Source organism: Galeopterus variegatus, unplaced genomic scaffold (genome assembly GCF_000696425.1).
Source record: "Galeopterus variegatus unplaced genomic scaffold, G_variegatus-3.0.2 Scaffold2185, whole genome shotgun sequence".
NCBI classification, from domain to species: Eukaryota; Metazoa; Chordata; class Mammalia; order Dermoptera; family Cynocephalidae; genus Galeopterus; species Galeopterus variegatus.
This window is the reverse complement of record NW_007728296.1, coordinates 47,901-69,663: the sequence shown is the minus strand read 5'-3', so window position 1 is coordinate 69,663 and position 21,763 is coordinate 47,901. Positions and strand designations below refer to the sequence as shown.

The following is a 21,763-nucleotide window of genomic DNA, read 5'->3' as shown; positions in this document are numbered from 1 at the left end:
AGAAAAGTAATGTTAAGTTGTATTAAATAATGAGATTAAAATATCAAGGTCATCAGAGTGTACTTCACCTTCCAGGAATCTGACATGATGTCATACACTTTATTACTCAGTTTTGAACACTCTTAAAGGGCAACAATATGGCCACACTAACATAGTAAGATAGTGGAGGTTTAATAAGTAATTGTTATTGTAATCAAGAGAGACAAAAATCAGCACCCACAACAGATAGCTCAGGAAGACATTTTAGTTTACATTAATCTAAATGACCAGAAAATGATCAATAGCTTTGTTTTGGTCCAAATGATTACATTTATCCTAAAGCACTTGTTTAACACAAAACCATAAATTATTTTCTTAATACTAATGTGCAGCATGTAAACATTTTATACCATACCACTGATGGTGCCACTCCAACAAAATTTTGGAGTGAACTTTCTGCCCACTCAGCTCTGACCTTCCTGGTGGAGCTGAAAATCTTACCTCTATAACATTGGTGGGACTTCGGATATAGATTCCAGACGGTGTCAACATTTCAGGATTGGAGAGTCCCTCAGCACCAGAAACACGAATGATCACATTGTTTTTTATTATATTTCCCTGTTCTGACCAGTCTAATTTAAAAAAAGATAAATCAAACCCAGGAAACTCACAAACATAATTAAAATTTAACACAACTCAACACTCTTGATTCTAATACACATGAGTTCACATAATGCATTTCATACATATATATATTTTTTATAACATTTAGTATGCTCCATAAATTTAAGACAGCTAACATCTTGCTATCAGGCCTATCTATAAAATATATAACAACTTTAAATGGACTATAATAGATTTAAAATCAATTTACATATTTACCATTTTTTCTTCCAGGAATAGCCTTCCAAGCAGTATATCTTGTCTCCATCCATGTCCCTGGGAACAAAAGACCATGTTATTTCAGCACATTTTATGCACTCTGGGAAAGAAACAATGCCACAACACTATTTTTTCTTTGGGTGCAGATTGTTTTGATTTTGTTTTTGTGCTTTTACCTATGAACCAGACAAGGAAATACAGCTTATATGGACTTTTTAGTTTAGAGTATCATGGATCAGAAGTTTATTTTAAATAAAAAGAGCAGGGAAATAGAGCTTCCGTTTTACTTCTTAGGAGGAGTCTAACTGACTGTCTCCACAGTCAAAGGCCACACATCCTGTGTCAGCTTTAGCCCTATCCCTAGCTGTTCGAATTGGCCACCAACCATCTGCATGCTCTCCTCTTCCCCTGGAAGATCTAGAATGTCCTGGAGGAACAGGCTGGACAGTACCTGGTACTCTCACACCAAAACCACTCAGGTTGGAACAGAGAAGAATAGAAGAGCATGCATGGGCCATGCTATGCAGAGAGAGAGTAGTCACTTAAGCGGTATCAATAAGGAGGCAGCTCCACAGACCTCTTTCTTGCTAGGTCTTTGGTATCTGGGCTTCCAGTGCCATTTTATGGGTCTGGATTTACAAACTTATTATGCGTGAGATTGAGTTCTTTATCTATGATGCACTAATAACACATATTTTAATTCTCTCACTTACAACATAATAGATAACAAGAGCCAATAATTCACAATATACAAGCACCAAAGGCTAAATTCTTCCTGCAGGTTTTCTTCCTTGCCTAGTTAATGTCTATTCCATATAATTGTTTTCTGCTAAAATAATATTCTTAGGATACCTTCCTGAATTTCTGTTTGAGGTTTCACCTTTTCCTTTTCATAGATGAAAGTAAAAATAAAGTCAATCTTACATCTGTTAGTTTGACTTCCCCATGGCTATCCTTTTCTAGTCAAAAGAGTTTTCTACACCTGATCACCTCAATTACCTTAGCTCTTTGCCTTTTAGAGCTAGAGTTAGTTTTGTTTTTTTTTTCCTTTTTGTCTCTTTTTTCGTGTCCGGCAACGGATCGCAACCCTCAGTGTCGCGCCCGTACCGGACCGGGACCGGCAATGGGATCACAACCCTCAGTGTTGCTCCCACACCTCGCTCAGCCAGTGAGCGGGAACCGGTCTGTATGTGGGATCCGAACCCTCGGCGGGAGCGCCACCGCACTCCCAAGCGGCGCACTGTAGCAGTGCGCCACTGGGCCGGCCCTAGAGTTAGTTTTAAAGCAAGTTTATGTGATCCATATTTCCTTATTAAACAGTTTCTCTCTCAGGATTAGAACCTTTGTAGTTTTAATCACAACAGATTTTTTTTAAATGAAACATTCATTTTCCCACTGATATCACATAATTAATTTAAATATAAAGCACTATTTAACAAATACAGTTATATTCTTACTTTCAGTAAAAAATCTCTGATTTTCTTTTTTTATTCTAATATAATCAGAGACCCTTTGTTCATGAATTCATTCATTTCTTTCAATAATTTGACCTGCAATGCACTAGTCACTGTGCTAAGTGCTAAGGAGACAATGTCCTCATAAAATCTGGTGGTAAAAACATAATAACCAGATGATCAGAAATGTGGCATATAATTTTAAATCAAGGAGTGCTCATTGGTGCTAAAACAACTATAACAGAGGAACTAGACTTGGAACTCTGGAGAAGAGGATATTGCAGAGGACAATAAATGCCATGAAAAGAGGGAAAGAGCTTGTGCAAAGGCCCTGAGGCAGGATAGAGTGTGGTCTTCTAAAAGAACTAAAATAAAATAGGTCAGTGTCAACAGGCACAAATGGAGAGAGAAAGAGCAAGACAAGTTTACAGAGGTTAACAGAGGCAAAATCACGGAAGGGGTATTTTAAGCTAAATTAAGTTTTGGACTGTATTCTAAGAGCAATAAGAAATTCAAAGGGTTTAAGGAGAAGTGTGACATGATACAATTTGAGATTTTTGAGGATAATTTTGGGTTTTGCCAGGGAATTGAACTTTATAAGACAAAAGCAGAACAGGTGACCAGTTAGACAATTCTGAAACATGGACTTCTTCAACAAGCCACAGAAACAGTTAAAAATAGAATTAAAGATTCTTAAATCCTTGGCCAACAACCAAATTTGACAATCTGTGAGACTGTACAAAGACATATTTATACGACTTAGAATTATTGTGAAAACTGCTGGCAGTAAACTTTAAAACTTCCCATTATATATTCATTAACCTGAACTGAGCCTTTAAAAGATCAGTTTCCTATTAGTAAAGTTTAGTAAGCAAATAAGTGATGACTAAATCTAAATTAAGCATTTTAAACTATGGCTAATTTCTTTTTCTTTTCTTTTCTTTTTTTTTTTTTTTTCTTTTTAAGCAGGATTTTTTATTTGTCACTATTAAAAGTCTGAATTTTAAACAGATTCTTGGACTGGTCGTTCATATCCATCAGCTCATTCAACTTTGGCACCTGTTTCATCCCCAGTAGCTTTTCCAGAACTACTACCTTCACCATGAAGCTCCATGAGTTTTCCCAATTCAAACTTGAGCTTCTTCAGCATTTTCACTTTTCTAATGAAGACATCATGAGGAGGATAAATAGACTGGTAAGCCTTTTCTATGTCTTTTCCAATGCTGTCTGGAATCAATTAATTGACCACTTCTTTCAAGTCATTGGTCTTCACCTCTTGGGTCATGATTTCCATCACCTTTTTCCGGATTTGGTGGACCTGTTGGTGCTGAGCATAAGTTTTCTGTATCTGACTGCTGTGCTTTTTAGTAAAACCAACACAGAACAGACGAAGAAAATAACCATTGGTAGTCTTGACATCAACATGAGCTTCAATCATGGTCTGCCATTTTCTGACCATGGCACACATTTTATCACGAGTAAGATCCATGCCATGGAAGTTAGTCAGGCAGTTTTTGCCCTGAAATCCTCAGTAATTAGCTTTAGTTTTCTAAATGCAACTTCAGCATTCTGCAGATCAGCAAGGCTCACTTCAAACACACAACCTTAGAGGCCATCAGATGCAATTTTGATTCCTTGAGTCGTGGTGACTGGTGTTTTTCCAATATTTCTTATATTGAACGTAGCAGGCACTTTCACACCATACCAATCTTTCTTAGAAAATGGATCAATCACTTTCCTCTTGCCTCCCTTTTTCCTGCCTTTTGTAAGGTGCTTGTTCTTGCCAACCACCATGGTGCTGCTCAGAGAGCCAGAAGGCTATAGCTTATTTCTAATGATCAGGAAGTCAAGGTGTTTAAAAACTGGAAATTCAAAATTTTGGTAGAATTCCTTGTGAAAAACTATGTGTTCTACTCAAGAGTGTAGTAATTAAACAAGCTTGTTTCACTTACCCAACAGCAGTGCATGGCCTAAAATATTGTAGAATACATTATTCTCCACCTTTAGGCCCAAGGTCTTGTACATGCTGAGGCCTCTACTGAAGGAGCTCCACACTGTGCAGCCCTGTATATAGGAATCTGAACAGGAAAGAGTAAGGTAAAAATTAAAATGAACCTCAAAGGCTTCTCAGATTCTGTTGACCATATCTGTTATGGTTTGAACATCCCCCCAAGCTTATGTTGGAACTGAGATCCCAGTATGGTGGTGGAAGATGGGGCATTTAAGAGGTGATTGGATCATGAGGACTGTGTCCTTATGAATGCATTGATCCACTCATGGAGTAATGGGTTGATAGTTTAATGGGTGGTCAGGTGGTTCTAATGGCTTTATAAGGAGAGCTAGTGAGAAGGTTAGCTCTCTTGCTCTTGCTATTCTTGACATGTGATACATTGCACTGCTGTAGAGAGTCAGCACCAGAAGAAGGCCCTCACTGGATGTGAACTTCCCAGCCCTTGAAATGATAAGAAATAAATTTTGTTTCCTTAGAAATTACCTACTTTCAGGTATTCTATTATAAGCAACAGAAATGGACTAATATGATATCCAAAGCAAGCTATACTGTACTTGAAAACATTCTCCCACACAATAATGAAACTCAAGAGACAAAGAGTTAGAAGTAGTGATTGAATCAAGATAATCAGCGACTCAGGCTCATGGTCCTCAGAGATAAACAGGGTGAAATCCAAGCATCAAGTGTTATAAAATAAAAGCATCTGAGAAAAAGAAAGTCTGGCCAAGCCACAACAGAACACATGGCTGTCAAGATTTCCAACTGGCAACCCACTTCAGTATCAACTCTCACCACAATATGGTAGATGAAAAGTTAAGGACAGTGTGAATAGTATTATTCTTAACTAATACTTGAAACCTTGATCAACCTTGATCTTTGAAAATTGCATCTGGTATGAGGAGATGTGGTCATTCTTTCTTGAGCTATGAATTAATATTTATAACTTGCCACGGAATAATAATTTTGCCCAAGAGAGCCAGAGATCCTTATTCCAAATTGTAAACAAGGAGAAAGCTTGATGAGAGGATCTGACGCACATTTAAATGGGGTAAGTTTATAAAGCTAAAGGGGAAGTATTCTCTACTATACAAAAATTAATTGACATTAGGAAAATCATTGCACTGCTTCCACAGGTATAGTCTAAGACTCCCAAATCAGGTTATGTGGCCTGGATCAATCAATGAATAAATACCTACTGACTATCAATTATATGTTTTAGGAACTGTGCATTGTGCTTGAGATATAAAGATGAACAAAACTAAGTGTGTATCCTTAGTCTGATGAAAGAAACTGACATAAAATAATAAAAATGTATTATTTGAGTAAATAAATTACAAATCCTAAAAAAGGAGTTTTGTATTTTTCCAAGTAGTGAGAGAGGTATTATATAAATGTCAAATGTTTGGAATATTGGAAAAATTACTTTGGTTAATGGATTACTCTGACGTTTAATATAGAGACTATCCAGAAAATTCTCATCTATAATGTCACCATAGATACTGGGCCTTCACATTCCCCTAAATCTCACCTCCCTGAGTACCAGGTACTCTCACATTATTCACCAAAAATTTGCCTCAACAAATTAACACACTTATATTCCCCCTGTAGGAAACACTGCCTGTTACAGACTTTTCCTAACTCTGAATCTGCACCACAGTATCACCCCAGCAGAATATGCCTGCACATCTGAACACCCAGTAAGTATTAATGGGGTTATATAGCTCTTATGGGTGGAGTTCAAGGATTGGCAAACCTTTAAAACTATTGTGCAAAGATTCCAGTGCCTTCTAACTCAATGGCTGGGGGTAATTGGCCATACAGGGGATAAGGAGCTTCAGGTTGTAAAACAGTAGAAGATTCTTTGGCAAGCATGCCATAAGTTTTTATTTTCTGGGTTAATGTGTTACTTCCCTCCCAGGAAACACATTTGCATTTTAACGGGAATTTACATGGGATAATGTACGAATGTAGTAGTTTTTAAACTTTTTTTTTTAGGCGCTTCCCTTTTTCAAATAAAACCTAATATATAAAAACTAAGAGTACAGCTATTTTATACAGAGGTAGTGAGATGTAGAGGTAACAGGAGGTAGATTAAGTAAATTTTGAGCGAGGGAGGGTTTTGATTATGTTCAGTTGATAACTCATATGTGACTACTACCCTCTGTTTTACTGGAGCTGGCTGCCGCATCAAATATACTGCAGCATTATAAGCAGCAGGAGACTAAGAATCAGAGAGAGTGGCACAAAGATATTATTCAACTCAACCCAACATACTAGGGAAGAGGCCATGTAAGGCACCCCCGTAATGAGTGTTATAAATACATACATACATATATACGTACATACACATGTACATACACACATATGAAGAGACCTAGAAAATTAGAATAGACATCCTTGGCATGCAGATGATTTGAAATGAAGAATAATATTGCACTTGGCTAGCCAGGATCCTGCCCTCAATGACCTCAAGGATTACTCTGCCATTGCCTGTTCAAGTCCCAGCATCTCTCAAGGCCCACCTGCAGCACAGAGTATGTCCTCATGTCTTTTGTCAGGCATCAACCTCTGAAACCCCCTGAGCACCATATTCATGAACAAAGGCAAAGCTCAAATGTGCAGGTGTTAGAGGTGCTGAGGGGTGGAAATGGAGCAGCCATCCTCATTACTTAGCCCCTGCACCCCAATTCTGTGACTCTCTGCATATCAGCTTCTGGCATTGGGTTTTTGCCCTGGCTATTCCTATGTCTCTCCAACTCATTTTTTTTTGTTGTTGTTTAATGGTTTTGAGCTGTTTTTCACCTAGTTGTTCTCACCTAGATTAGATGTTTTCTGCTCCCCTCCTATATCTTCAGCTCTGGCCATAATTTACTCATCTGTCTGCTCTATGTTCCCAGGAAAAGCACCTGGAGCTCAGCCCATTCTCCTCCATGTTCCCAGGAAGAAGATTCCTCTGAGTTAGGACAACCCCACATAAAAGTGCTTTCTGTTGTTCCCGAACTCCCATAGTGTTGATTATTTATACTATTCGATGTCAATTTGCGTATGGTAAGAAAGCTAGTAAATGAGAGAAGCAGGATTTAAAACACGGATTGTGCAGTTCATCCCATGTGTGCTGTACGTATAATGATGTTTCTCAAAGTGGACTCCTTGGACTACCTGTTCCAGAATCATAAAGTTTACATGTTTAAAAATCAATCCTTAGGCCCACCTTAGACCAGAATTTGTTGGGGTAAAGTCTATAACTCTGAATTTTAACAAGCTCCTCAAGTGATTTCTTTAGGCATACTAAAGTTTGAGAACCAGTGACCTAGAATATAAACAATTATCCATCTCTGAATATCTCAAAACCCACATATCACCTGTCATGACCACCTGCATATAATGCCTTAACTGTGGGAGGAGAAAGAAAAGTGAGAAGTCATATACCTGGACCTCCTTACCTCTCATTGCTCCCACCAGAGTGAGCGAGCTCAGATGCTTATGGAAGGCTTGCCCCAAGTCTCGGAACTGCACTCCCTTCAACTGGACCTGGCTGGGTTCCTCTGTGAAGGACTGAACTATAACTTTGGCCCCCAGATCCCTGGATCCCAGCACCTTCTCACTCTTGGAATACAAACAGTGTTGCAGATTACCTGAAACACAGAATGAAGTCCAGAGGACTTAAAGCATGTAGAACATGCCTCTAAACAAATCTCTCAGTTTGACAGGCACTGTTGGCATCTAGGAGAAACCACTATTGTTTAATTTAACTAAAAGATCTGATAACTAGGACATGATGTTGCATTTATTATTTCCAGAAACCCCCAAATCAATCACCTTAATTACTGTCACAAAGAGGCACACTATAACCCACAAATCCAACCTAAATAGATGCTTATTTCAATCCAAAAGATCCCTGGGGAATGTGCAATAAAATGACCTTGTGGCTGAAAATTGTAGGGGAGAGATGTGAGCACTAAATGTAATCACAGCACTTTTTAGTCTTAAGCTGTCCAATGGGGTTTCCCATTTACTGTGCTGTTTTAATAGTTTGGGGACTTGGCAATAATGCCACTGTAGAAATGGCAAAGAGCTCCAGAGAAGTAAGTGAGCAGCCCCTGCACCAACACCTCCTTCCGCAGCTGTGCCCCTAGGGAAGACAGCAAACTATATGTGCCTATCACACACACCTACTATTGCTGCAAAGTGTCGTGACCTCAGGCTCCAGGACACCTTCTGTTGACACATGCATTTGGTGGTATGAACGGACCTCAGAAGGATAAGAAATCATTTCCTGAATTTTTATTTTATTTTATTTTATTGATTATGCATATTCATGGGGTACAAAGCTGATTTTCACCACCTGTGCCTAGAACGTGATGGTCAGATTGATAGTATCAGGATGCTCATTACCACAAATTGCGATTACTCCCCATGTCCCCCACCCAATTAATCCCTGACCTCCCTCCTTCTTCCCCCTCTGCCCCACAATCCTATATGTATGCTTTCTCTTTCTGCAAGTCCAAGATTCTTTATTACACATGCTAAAGAACTGAAGTGGCAATAATACCAAACAATGTATCTTTTTTTTTTTTTTTTTTTTCCCTTTTTGTTTTTTTTCATGTCCGGCAACGGATCGCAACCCTCAGTGTCGCACCCGCACCTCGCTCAGCCAGTGAGCGGCCGGTCTCTATGTGGGATCCGAACCCTTGGCAGGAGCGCCGACGCACTCCCAAGCGATGCACTGTAGCAGTGCGCCACCAGGCCGGCCCAAAACAATGTATCATTTGACGGTAAATTTTAGTCAGTCACTTGCTAACACCCAGAGAATGAATTTATAAGAAGTGAATGAAGAGATATTTTATATTTGTAGGCTTTATCATGATTTTGACTATTCACACCAGTGATTCAGAACATTTTTGAAAGGCCAGGCCTTGTTATTGGATTTAGGCACCTTGTTCCCACGCTTGACCTCCACACAAAGAAGTGGTGAGTTACTTATTTTAAGAATATTGTCATGTTTAATATTTGTGATGAAATCAAGGATATTTTCCATTAGGAGCTAACAGATCTGTAATGGCTCAAGCCTAGAAGCATGGTCTCACTAACAGCATGCTCAAACGCAATGTTTTGCAAAAGGTGATCTGAGAAGTACCATGAGAGTCTGCATAGAAAGCAGATCCTAATTCAGCAGAATTGTTAAAGTTGGCAGTCAGTGGATTCTAACCCACTGTTATCCAAACATTTTTTCCAGAATGACACATTTGTGAGTAGATGAGTTAGATAGAAGGGGATGAGGTCATGGTCCCTCTCCACCTCTAACAACCTTCCCACACCCAATCACATCACCACATTATACCTACATGCACCTGTATGTAGACACAACTCAAATCTTTAACTCTAGCCATGACATTTCTTCCAGGCTCCAGACATTACCAGACATCTCTATTCAGTTGTTAGCCTGGCATTTCAGTTTTGACAAATACAAAATTAAACTCCTGATTGCCACCCTCCCACCCCAAAACGTGCTCTTCTTCCCATCTCAGTAAATAGCCTCATCATCCATCCAGAGCTCATGCCTGGAAGTCATCCTTGACACCCATGACTATCCTGGGCCAAAGTTGACAAATGATGTCTTCACAACATGTGAAAGCCTCATAATCTACAGCCTGGGAAACCAAAACATAACCTACTAAACTAACCATCCCTGAAATAGATGTTTAATAGGCACATCAGTGTGATTCAGTGCCTGCTATTCTACTAGAAGATAAATTGACTTTTTCCACCACTTACCTAAAGTATGTGGTTGTTCACTCAGAAAACAAACCCCAAAAGGGTGGGGTGGAGAGACTACAAGTCTAATCAATAAGAATGTGCGGCCCGAGCCCATGACTCTGACATTATGGTTTTTCTGAGAATCTTAGAAGGAGCCTTCATTATAACATCTAACCCAGAAATGTAATTCAATTTTCCAGATTTAATTCTTCAACAGAATTTTTTTTCCCAGAGAAATAATTTATTTATTATTTCTTTCGTCCTTTGTCTATCTCTTTCACAAGGTTGTTGGATGGTGGGGGGAGGATAAGAGATAAAATGACAATTTATTGAGAGCATTCTGAAAACTATAGAATATTATAGACCTGCAAAGGTTAAGGGTTTATCCTGTTTTGAAAGAGGGAAACTCCAGCAATGCCACAAATCCTGTGACAGTGAGAACATTCTTTTTCACTCATTGGACTTTCCAACAAAATACTTCTCTACCTTCTGAAGCACTGGCCTTCTGGCATGAAGCAAGAAGCTTCATCCTCTCATTAGTGAGATTTCCTTGTATGGTAATACTCCTGCTGAGTAGAGCCACCATGGCCTTTAAAATATGGTGCTTTCCAGCCACCCAATTCTCTGTGAAGTTGTGAGAATACCTGAGAAAAAAGAAAAAGAAAAAGAGGGAGATACATCTGAGGACACTGCTCCAAATCTTATTAGGAATAGTAAGCCACTAGATTAGTGTAATTCTTTTTTGGTGGGGGAGGGAGGTCTATTTCTTTAGAAACTCAAATAACAAAGAGTAAACTATGGGCACATATATGTGAAAATTGGGAACTATGCTAATTATTGTTCTGACCACTTGGTATAAGACAGAAATTCTAGAATCCTACAAGAAAAACTTATTTAAGAAGTCAAAATTTTCAAAACGTTTCATGCTGTATGATGTTCTTATCAAAATATCTAGCATTGTTTAATGGAAATAACATCATTGAAAAATAAACAAAGGTCCAGGCGCCCACGCAGTTAAGACCTCATCTTTCTCCATGTAAACTTAGCCAGGGTGACCCTCAATACCTCAAAGGTGACCTGAGATGGAGGTCTGTGTTGTGTACAGTTTCCACAATGACAATCTCTTCAATTGGTTTGGCACCTTGGACACCTGTTCCACTGATAATGACAACTTCATCCCCAGGTTGCCAGTCCACAGCATCTTCCAGAGTCAGTACCGTGTCTTGGGTCTGGGCAGCTGCTTGAAGATGGGTGACAACTACTTCTGGTAGTGAACCTAAAGCAGCCCAAGAAAAACTTGTTTAGATATTTTAATAGATAATCAGAATGTGATGTTAGTCAGCCAGAGAATCTTGTGAAAGAATAACCTGGAAAAGCAAGCTTCAGGATCAATAAGCACCAATTTTTGGATATTAGTTTTGTTTTGCATTTTGGATGTTATTAGTTTTCTCATTATAACTAGGTGGTAAAAAAAAGTAATCAAGGATAGAGAGTAGTAAGGTGTGAAAAACACAGGACTTGTAATTAGACTACACTTACATTTGGATCACAGTCTTGCCATGTTCTAACCATGCTCTTTGGGGTAATCTACTTTCTGGTGGGCTTCAGTTTACTCACTTAAAAACAGAAGCAGTAGGCTGGCCATTTAGGTCAATTGGTTAGAGCATGGTGTTATAACACAAAGGTCAAGGGCTCAGGTCCTCATACTGGCCAGTTGCCAAAAACCCCACAAAACAAACAAACAAAAAAACAAGTAGCAAGGTCTCCTTTCATAGAGTTTTAAGAGGAGCAAATGAGATACTATGTATGAAACATCTTCCTTGGATCTTGATACATAACAGATGCTCAATGTATGTTAGCTTTTTCTCTTCCTTCCCTGCATCACACTGTGTTTGGAGGATGAAATTATACCTTTTTCTTACTCCAAATAAAAGCAAATTGTTATTAGACTCTCTGATGTAGAAGTTCATAACTAATTTTCAATATGAAAACTTCAACTCACTTCACAAATAATGTGAGTAAGGTAGAAAGTCGAAATTACCTTGGAATAGTTTGTCCTAAGTCTTGCTGTACTAAATGATCCCTTCAGCCTCTAAAACTTGGTGTATCCAGGATAGGATTGTTAAGCAAAGGTGAAGGGGAACTTGTGACTAGCTTATCTTAGTTTGTGTTACACTCCGACATATCCATCTGACCACCCCCACACAAGTACACGAATCCTAAACTATCAAAGATTCAAGAAGGTCATCTGGCTCCAGTTTACTTTGGCCTTTTCCAGCAAGGGTCTAGGCAATGATTTTTTCAAGGCATTATCTGAAGCAATACTTCAGAGAACACATGGCTTACTCCCAACTCCTTCCTCTTTCCTCAGTACATTTCCTTCCTCCTCTGCAATAGATCATAATTTACCTTTAGCCCACAGCAAGTTATGTCCTCCCTTGTTGCACTAAAGTAAAGTAATAATACTTGAATCTCTAACTACAGCAGTGGCCAACAATAAATCATTTTCAAATTATTTTAAACTTTCCTCTTTATTTGTCTGTGTGTGTACAGGCACTTATACCAATAATGTTGTTTTAGGCTTACAGAGGTCTCCGGGTTAATGATGTAATTTCTGAAGTTTACTTGGGCAATAATTTTATCTTAAAAAAAATTATGGAGTTCAAAATTTCTAATTATAGGGTAGGTGAAAATTAAGACATAAATCATCTCAAAAGAAAATAATTTTAATTTTATTCCTTGTTTGTATATGTTAACCTTTGGGAACAATAACATGAAACAAAGTTTATTTACATGTATATGCATATACATTTGAGTTTCTATGACTTGTTCTTGAATGTCTACATAGAAAAATCTCTACCGAGCATAGAAAAATGTTTATCAAAGACAAAATGCTATCAAATTCTATGATCAATTGTTCACAATGCTCAGTCAATATACAACAAACACATACTATGTACCTACCAACACACAAGCTACACATGGCAGAACCAAGAAGAGAGACAACAATTTCTGAACTAATCAATCTCATAAATAATGGTCAAGTCAGAATAAATAAAATTTAAAAAAACAAGCCAGAATTTTTGAAGTGTATTTTAAACTATTAACATAAACTTATGTCCTTCCAAATGTTGACAGAGCCTCTAGGAAGCAGTAAAATTATCTCATAACTTATTCATTCTTCTTTCAAAAATAATACCTCTATGTGTATGACTAAAACATCAAGCCTGGATATTTCATGAGTGCCAGCCTCATATTTCTAGCTACATAGTGGATATTGACCTTCGGATGAGCTACCATCATCTCAAATTCAAGATGTTGAAATAATTATAATAATCACCTGAGGTAGACCCTCTACAAACAGTTTTTATTCTTCTAATCATTCCTCATTACATTCTTTTTTTAAAAAAATTGCTATTATTTTCATTACATCCCTTCTTTGTGCATTACTCTGCAGTATCTCTTTACAGTACTTAGTAACAAAGCCCCAAATTTCCTTCCTGACTTTCGCAAATTCTCCGTAATGTAATCCTACTTTATGGTCTCTGGCTTCTCAATAAACTCTCTGGTTCTCGTTTAACAGGACCGTTCCTACCTCTACCCCTTTGCCAGTTCTGCCCTTCCACCTGGGAGCTCTGTCTGGGTGCCCCTCATCCATGCTTCTAAAACACAGCTCAGGCCCAGAAGCAGATGGGGGGAAAGCAGATGACAGAGAAGATATTGGGTCTGTCTCAGATATGGGCCCTCTCTCCTGACCACATGGGCCCATGGCTGAACCAGAGGGAAGACCCTGAAGGAACTCTCCGGATGGCTTTTGCACCCAATGCCCCTCTGCCTGGGGTTCTCTTGGTAGCTTACTCTGCCACATTCTGTAGAATGACATTCAACTTGATTCTAGGAGAAGCCTGCAAGACTCCCTGAGTAGTTACCCCTGTATTATAATCTGCCGCATCACCATGTCCCTCTCCTTTCTAGCATTTAACATAACTGCAATTTGACTTCTATTACTGTTATTACCTATTTGTCTCCCCCACCAAACAAGACAGCAAAACTCATACCTATTTTTGCTCACTGTCATGGCACTGATGCCTTTCACAATGTCTAGCATATAACAGTTACTCTATAAATATGTCCTGAATGAGGGAAATCATGAATGAGATATGGAGAAATAAGCATCCCAAAGTTTGGGCATCCAGATGACCAGGTGGGACCTTGAGTGGCTTGGACAAGCAGTCACCACACTTCATCATGGGATGCAGCACACTCCCACACCTTGGGGTTTGACCCCCTGAAACAATGAAAGCCTGCACCCTTGCACACATGAGTTCTGTATTCTCATGGTGGGTATCAGCAGCGGGGGCAGGGATGAGGCAGCCCCCACCACCTTCCTGAATGGAGAACAATGACCATGGAAGCCAAAGCAGAAGGAAAAGAGCATGACAGATGCCTCATGGTGACTAAGGCCAACAGACTGGTTGATGAACTTACATAAAATATATATGAAATACATTTTGAGAACACCTGTAACAAGCAGATAAAAATGTTAAAAAGCACTGAGGTTCTGTGAGAGCTGGGGGATGCAGGCAGTAAAATTTTTGCTATCACTACTGAAATATCCACAGGCTAAGCAGGCTCAGGGAGGCCTGGGAAGACTTCATTTATATAACCTATAATTAGTACTATATATTTCAGTACTAAATCATTCACTAATTATTACAGTGCATATGTCTTATCTCCCAGCCTTAACAGTTAGCACCATGAACGCAGGGCCACTGCCTTATGTTTCCTTTGTACGTGCCACAATTCCTAACACAGTCCTGGACTCACAATTATCATTCAACTCATAGTAGCTTACTATTTTAAATATTGCCTTCTGGACAATCACTTGTAAACCTCCAACAGATATATGCCCCAGTGAGTATATAATATCCAATATGTAAAAAGCAGCAAAACAACACGACCGTTTACTGAAAACTTAGAATAAACCCAACTTGAGCTAAGTAGTTTTACTCTGAAGTAAGAGCCATTTTTTGTTGTTGTGGTGGTGGTGGTGATTTTTATTTAGTTAGTTTATTTTTAACAGATTGTACAGATAGAAAACTAAGATGCTTCTAGGACAAGATCACATAGTCATGAGATATAAGCATGAAGTTCTGAAACTGAGTTTTCTGAATCCAGGACCAGACAACTAGACAAGTAATAATGGAACTCCTAGCCTCTGGAAATAACTGTAAATTAGCTGTATCCAATTAGCCTTGATACTCAAAAAATTATATTCATTACTTCATAAGTGTTATTTAAATGCCACACAAGCTGGACCGGCTGAGCTCTCTAATGAAGAAAGTATTACGCACATTTCACATGTGAGTCATTTCTCTCCACAGATCTCTTGAAACCCAGGTTGGGCAGATCCCTTCCTTTCTGTACCACAAATCAAATAACATATAAAAATACAGTTTAAAAAGCTCCATAATTTATGAATATGCTGAAATGAAAAAGGACTATACTCTTAACTTGTAATTTAATACAATGTTTAACTAATTCAGGCTTTCAACATTGACCTGTTAACCAACAAACTATTCATTTACTCCCACTAATGACTTCTACTCATAATTGTACTTCCTACAAATTATTGCTCAAGCATTTCAGTGCCATTCATCCATAATTACACAGTCTCAGAGAACCACTCTTACCAAATGGGCATGGAGAGAAAGAAAATAATCTTTGTGGGTTAACACACTTTAAAATCACTAATTGTCTTCTGCTTGTTTATTCTGTAGTACTTAAATCTTTATTCCAAGTGAATAACCGCCAAGACCTTTCGAAATCATTTGCGGGAGGTGGGGGGAGATAGGAGGGAGAGAGAAAATCATTTCATTGAAATAATGTTTACATCAGAATAGAAATATAAAGGAACTCATTAGAAAACTAGAAATATTGTTCTCAAATATACTCAAATTATTTCTCCCTTATTTTTGGATACAGCTTCACCATTTTCCATAGCAAAACAATGATCACTGTTTTTTCTTAAGTACAGATGAACATTTGTCAAGCACTAGAGAGACAAACATAAAGAGAACAGAGTCCCTGTCCTCCAGGGACTGTGACCAGCACAGGAAGTAGACAAATAAAAATCACAAATGCATTGTGCTAAGTGTTCAGAGAGGGGCAGCCAGGGTCTACTGGTGCACCAACATGGAGTACCTCACTCACAGCAAGGGAGTGGTTGTTTTCCAGAATGTTCCCCAGAAGTGATAACTGAGCCAGATCCTTCAAGACCAAAGTGGACCAGATGAGAAAATGGGCCGAGCATTCTAGGCAAAGGCAACAGTTTGTACAATGGTGTGGGACAACATGGTACAGTCAAGTAACTGCTACCTACGTGGCATGGCCAGAGTGCAGGTGCACAGAAGGGATGGGGACCTGACGAAAGTCCCTTCACTCTGAAGAGGCGAGCTGGACCCCTTCAGGAAGGGCCTTGTAGGTCCTCCCAAACAACTTAGAATTTATCCCAAAAGCGTTCTGAAGACCACCAAGGGAATATTTGGGATGATAACTAGGAAATCATACTGTCATGAAACTGGTAGTACTTTAAACCCATAGGTACCCATGTCAAACTGAGGAGAGAGAATCCTTGGTGAGAAAATGTATTGAAAGCACATGGAGGAGAATGAGGAAAGGTTGAGTCAGGTCCTAAGATGAGCAAGAGCCAGCAAGAGGGGGAAAGGGAGCCCGATGTGTTCTAATAACTACATGGAGATCAGATGTCCAGAGCAGGATGAACGAGGAGACATAGCACACTGGATAAAATAATTCTGGAACTTGTTGGTCTGTTTTAAAAGCTTTCAATTTTATTCAGAATAGTAATATGATCAAATTTATGTCTCTAAAGGTCACCCTGGATGTTGTGTGAGGAAAAGACTTCAGGAAAGTGAGTGAAAGTAGGAAGTCTATGTCAGAGTTCTACACTGCAGTAACATAGAAGGTTAACGCAGTAGTTCAGTCAAGTTTCGAAGGTTTGAGTCAGAGTTAGGAAATGGATCTAGAGAGAGGAATACAAATTTGAGATATCTTTTGCGGAATCAAGAGGAATGGGTGATGAGATCTACAGATGAGGGAGAAGATGTCAGTGATGTCTCAAGGTCCATAGCTGAAGCAAGTTGGTAGATAAGCAAGCTGGACATTTGGGAAAGAAACAAAGAATCCATTCAATAAATATTTATTGAGTACCTACTATGTGCTGTGTGTCATGTATTGTTCTAGGTATGGGAATACCGTAGTGAGCAAAACAGTCAAAAATCCCTGCCCTCATCTACGTTATGTTCTAGTGGTATTCAGTTGTAGACATGGTAAGCTTTAGATGACCATTTTGGACAGGTTGCCATTTTAGATATTAAAGAGAATATCCGAATGAAAAGTTGAGTGTGGAGCTCAGAAAAGAGGCCTGAGGCTAGATATATACAGAATGTATACATAGGAATGGCTGGGATAACTTGAGACGAAGTATGAAGTTATGAATGACAAATACTTGAGAACAAGCCCATGGGAATGTCATAATTTGAATACTGGGTAGATGAGGAGAAAACTAAGAGCAGAATAAGAAGGAAGAAAACCAAAAGATAAAGACACACACTGGTATGGTCTGAATGCATCCCCCAAAATTCAAATGTTGAAACTTAATCGCCAATGTGATAGTATTAAGAGGTGGGGCCTTTAGAGAGTGATTAAGTCACATGTGGAGTGCTCATGAATGGGATCCATGCCCTTAGGAAAGAGGTGTGAGAGAGCTTTTCATCCCTCCATCCTTTTGCCTTTCTGCCCTTACAGCATGTGAGGATGCAGCAAGAAGGTCTTCACAAGACACCAAATACGAGCACCTTGATCTTGGACTTCCCAGCCTCCAGAACTGTAAGAAATTAATTTTGGTGGTTAATAAATTACCCAGTCTCAAGTATTTTGCTATAGCAGCACAAACAGACTAAGGAACACACTTACCCATAAATATATAAAACGATGCAGTGGAGGAGTCTCACTCCTCCATGCAACTACTTGGGGACTCATTCCTCGCCATCCCCACACTCTTTTTTGCACTGGGATGCTCTCCCCAGTGTCTGGAGCCGTGTTCCCCACTGTTCATTTTACCCCTCTACCTGAAGAAGGTAGGGTGCATAGTAGCAGGGTATGAGCTCTGAAGGAAGAAGGATGAAGAGAAAACTCTGCCCTTCTGGCTGTTTCCCATTTCCCCTTTCCTCTTGCCAACACCTGGGCCAGATTCTCTGCTCTTATGCCATCTCTAACAACAGGAGGAGCCGATAAGTAACTAGAGGAATCAGGGAAAGTCCTCCTGCTGCTGAGTTTTACATCTTGCATCTGTACTCATTCTATCTACTCCCAGAACTGCCACGGTGCCAGGATCCTGCTTCTGGGCCACAGAAGCCACCCTCAGGGCAGATGGACTGAGAGTTTCCTGTTACTAGTACTCCATAAGAAAAGAATTGAGGTAGTAGGGCCCCATAGAGCGATGTGCCCCTGGCATCCCAGGTTGGAAATGAACCTACTTCCCCACACAACTGTATTATACTCAGTGTCCGGCTGCTGTACTCCCATAGCATTAGACAGCAGGGAAATGTGATGAAATAAACTTTTGAGGACTTATCTGAGTACTTAACCATGAGTTTTATCAGCATTTCTTTAAAGAAAAAATGTGTTCCAAGTTCCAAAAAACCAACTAACAAGGGAACTTTCTGAACCCAAACCATTTATGAATTGGAGGCAATCCAATGTACTACACTTCAGAAAAGAAGACTGTGACATTAGAGTTAACATAATGCTATCTGGCAGACCAAAGAGATGGAGTGACGGTGTTTTCAAGATACCATTTCCCCCTACCCTCAAGAAGCACTCGCTGTGATATCTCCCTTGGATGAAGACAAAACCTGGTGGGGGATCCTGCATAAGCTCAGCTGTGTGCATGCACTGAGAGCCTTCTGCATCATTCCTGGTTCATCTCCGGAGGTCCTAATGATTAGGGAACATGTGTCTGCAGAAGGAGAAGCAGGCAAAAGTGAGCCTCTGAACGTGCAAAGAAACCAGCTGCATCCACAGCTCATCAGCAAACATTTCCACACTGATGAAAGGATATTGGGCACAAAGTCTGTTCTAAGACTGAGAAGGAGTCCGCCATTCTTTTAGCACAAAGGTTTAGGAACAAGGCTAACCAAGGTTATTTGGATGATGCAGTGAACCGTACTTTGATCGAAGGCCTATTCTGGAAGTATCAGAGAACAGCTATCTTTTGTTTCTACCCAATTGAAACAAAATTGGAGCTTTACTACTGCTATTTTGATTCAAAAAAAGTTACTGAGAAGAATCAAAGGATAAAGCTCAAAATACCCAGGAAATAGCACATTGTGAGGGAAACATCTGGGACCCTGATTTTCAGGCCACTTCAAAAAACACCAGGCTTAGGCCATACAAGACTTTAGTGGAACAGTCTTCAGTTTGAGGTGCAAAATCCACTTGGTCAGAGCTAAAGGCTTTCATGGGATGTCTTTAATACCCACTTCTGTTTATTACCCCCCAAAATACATAAAAGTACGGATGTATTTCTGATCAGATAGATAATCATTTTGCTAATCATTGCTATGGTGTATGCTTTGAACTGAAGGTGACAGGAGAAAAAGGGCTAATTTTTAATAACATAATTTCTCTTTAGAAAAGCAACAAATGTAAAATGTTTAAAGTAAAACTACAGAGAAGCAAACAAGAAGACAATAAAACTACCCATGATAACACAAAAGATTAATATGTCTTTTCTATCATTCCTTTTTTATGTTTATATGTGGACGAAATTTCATATTTTAAAAATGTGTTATAATTCTGTACACATCATTTATGTAAATTCTCTTTACTTAATGTAGTGGGAACATTTTCCAACTGTATTATATATTACCTGACATTATGATAGTATCACAGTATCTCATTTAAAATATGTTTTATATACTAATCCCTTATTTCTCCATAGTTTGTTCTAAATATTTTGCTATCATAAACGATGCAGATGTGAACACTCTTGATTGTAATTTTTGTACTGTTTTTTTAAAAAATATTTTAAATTTATTTTAATTGACACATTGTAATTGTACATATTTATGGGGTATGATCTGATGTTTTAATACATATCTACATTGTGTAGTAATTGGGTCAGCGTAGTTAGTGTATCCATCAACTCATGCACTTATTTCTTTGTGGTGAGAGCATTCAAAGCCTCTTCTTTAACTTCTAAGTTTCTCTAACAAAACTTAACTGTTAACCATAGTTGGCTGGCTGGTTAACTCAGTTGATTATTAGAGCACCACCTTATAACATCAAGGTCAAGGGTTTGGATCTCTGTACTGGCCAGCCACCAAAATAATAAGAATAGTAACTATGTATTTAAAAAAAAATCATAGTCACACCACTGTGCAATAGAACACTCAAACTTGTTCTTCCTATTTAATTTAAATTTTTTACCCATTGGCCAACCTCTCCTTGTTTTCTCTTTCCCTCTCCCCTAATCTCTGCCTCTATAATACAAACTGTATTATTATTTATTTATTTATTTATTTTAGATTTCACATATGAGTGAGATCATGTGGTATTTGTCTTTCTGTGCCTGACTTATTTTACTTAATATAATGTCCTCCGGGTCCATCCATGTTGCCACAGATGGCAGGATTCCATTCTTTTTATGGCTAAATACTATTCCATTGTGTATATAAACCACATTTTTTCAATCCACTCATCCATTGTTGGACACTTAGGTTGATTCCATATCATGGCTACTGTAAATGGTGCTGCAATAAACACAGAAATGCAGACATCTCTTTGACATATTGTCTTCATTTCCTTTGAGTATATACCTAGAATAGGATTGCTGAATCATATGGTGGTTACACTTTTAATTTTCTGAGGAACATCCACACTGTTTCCGTAATGGCTGTACTGGTTCACACTCCCACCAACAGTGTGTAAGGGTTCCCTATTTTCCATATCCTCTCCAACACGTGCTTTCTTTTGTCTTTTTGATAATAACCATTCTCACTGGAGTGAGGTGGTATCTCATTGTTGTTTTGATTTGTGTTTCCTTGAGGATTAGTGATCTTGAGCACCTTTTCACATATCTGTTGGCCATTTACATATCTTCTTTTGAGAAATGTCTACTAAGATCCTTTACCATTTCTCAATTGGGCTAGTTCTTTTGCTGTTGAGTTCAAGTTCCTTATATATTCTTGATATTAACCCCTCATCAGATGTATACTTTGAAAATATTTTCTTTCATTGTGTAGGTTGTGTCTTCACTCTGTTAACAGTTTCCTTTGATATACAAAAGCACATTTACTGATTGGTATATTTTAAGCCATCCTTGCTTCCCTAAAATAAATTCCACTTGATCATAGTGAATGATCTTATTAATGTGCTATTGGATTCTACTTGCTAGTATCTTGCTGAAAAATTTCACATCTACATTCATCAGGGAATTGGCTTGTAATTTTCTTTTTGTGTGTGTGTCCTTGTCCAGTTTTAGAATCAGTGTAATCCTAGCCTCATAAAATAAGTTGGGAAGTATTCTTTCCTCTTCAATTTTCTAGAATAATCTGAGGAGAATTGGTATCAGTTCTTTAAATGTTTGGTAGAATTC

At 38.7% G+C, this 21,763-nt stretch overlaps 1 protein-coding gene and 1 pseudogene across 1 annotated transcript in view; both read right to left on the bottom strand.

Annotated features, from left to right (window-relative positions):
* LOC103597076 (fibrocystin-like) overlaps window positions 1–21,763 on the bottom strand; it is a gene marked incomplete at its 3' end in the record, with an annotated part of 308,904 nt that overhangs the window by 245,218 nt on the left and 41,923 nt on the right. The window contains exons 3-8 of the mRNA XM_008580875.1: window positions 11,149–11,359; window positions 10,570–10,727; window positions 7,770–7,961; window positions 4,268–4,393; window positions 862–918; window positions 481–611 (exon numbers count right to left, since the gene is read on the bottom strand). Coding sequence (XP_008579097.1) covers window positions 481–611; window positions 862–918; window positions 4,268–4,393; window positions 7,770–7,961; window positions 10,570–10,727; window positions 11,149–11,359 — 875 coding nt within the window. The remainder of the gene's footprint in view (window positions 1–480; window positions 612–861; window positions 919–4,267; window positions 4,394–7,769; window positions 7,962–10,569; window positions 10,728–11,148; window positions 11,360–21,763) is intronic.
* LOC103597075 lies at window positions 3,319–4,109 on the bottom strand (annotated as a pseudogene).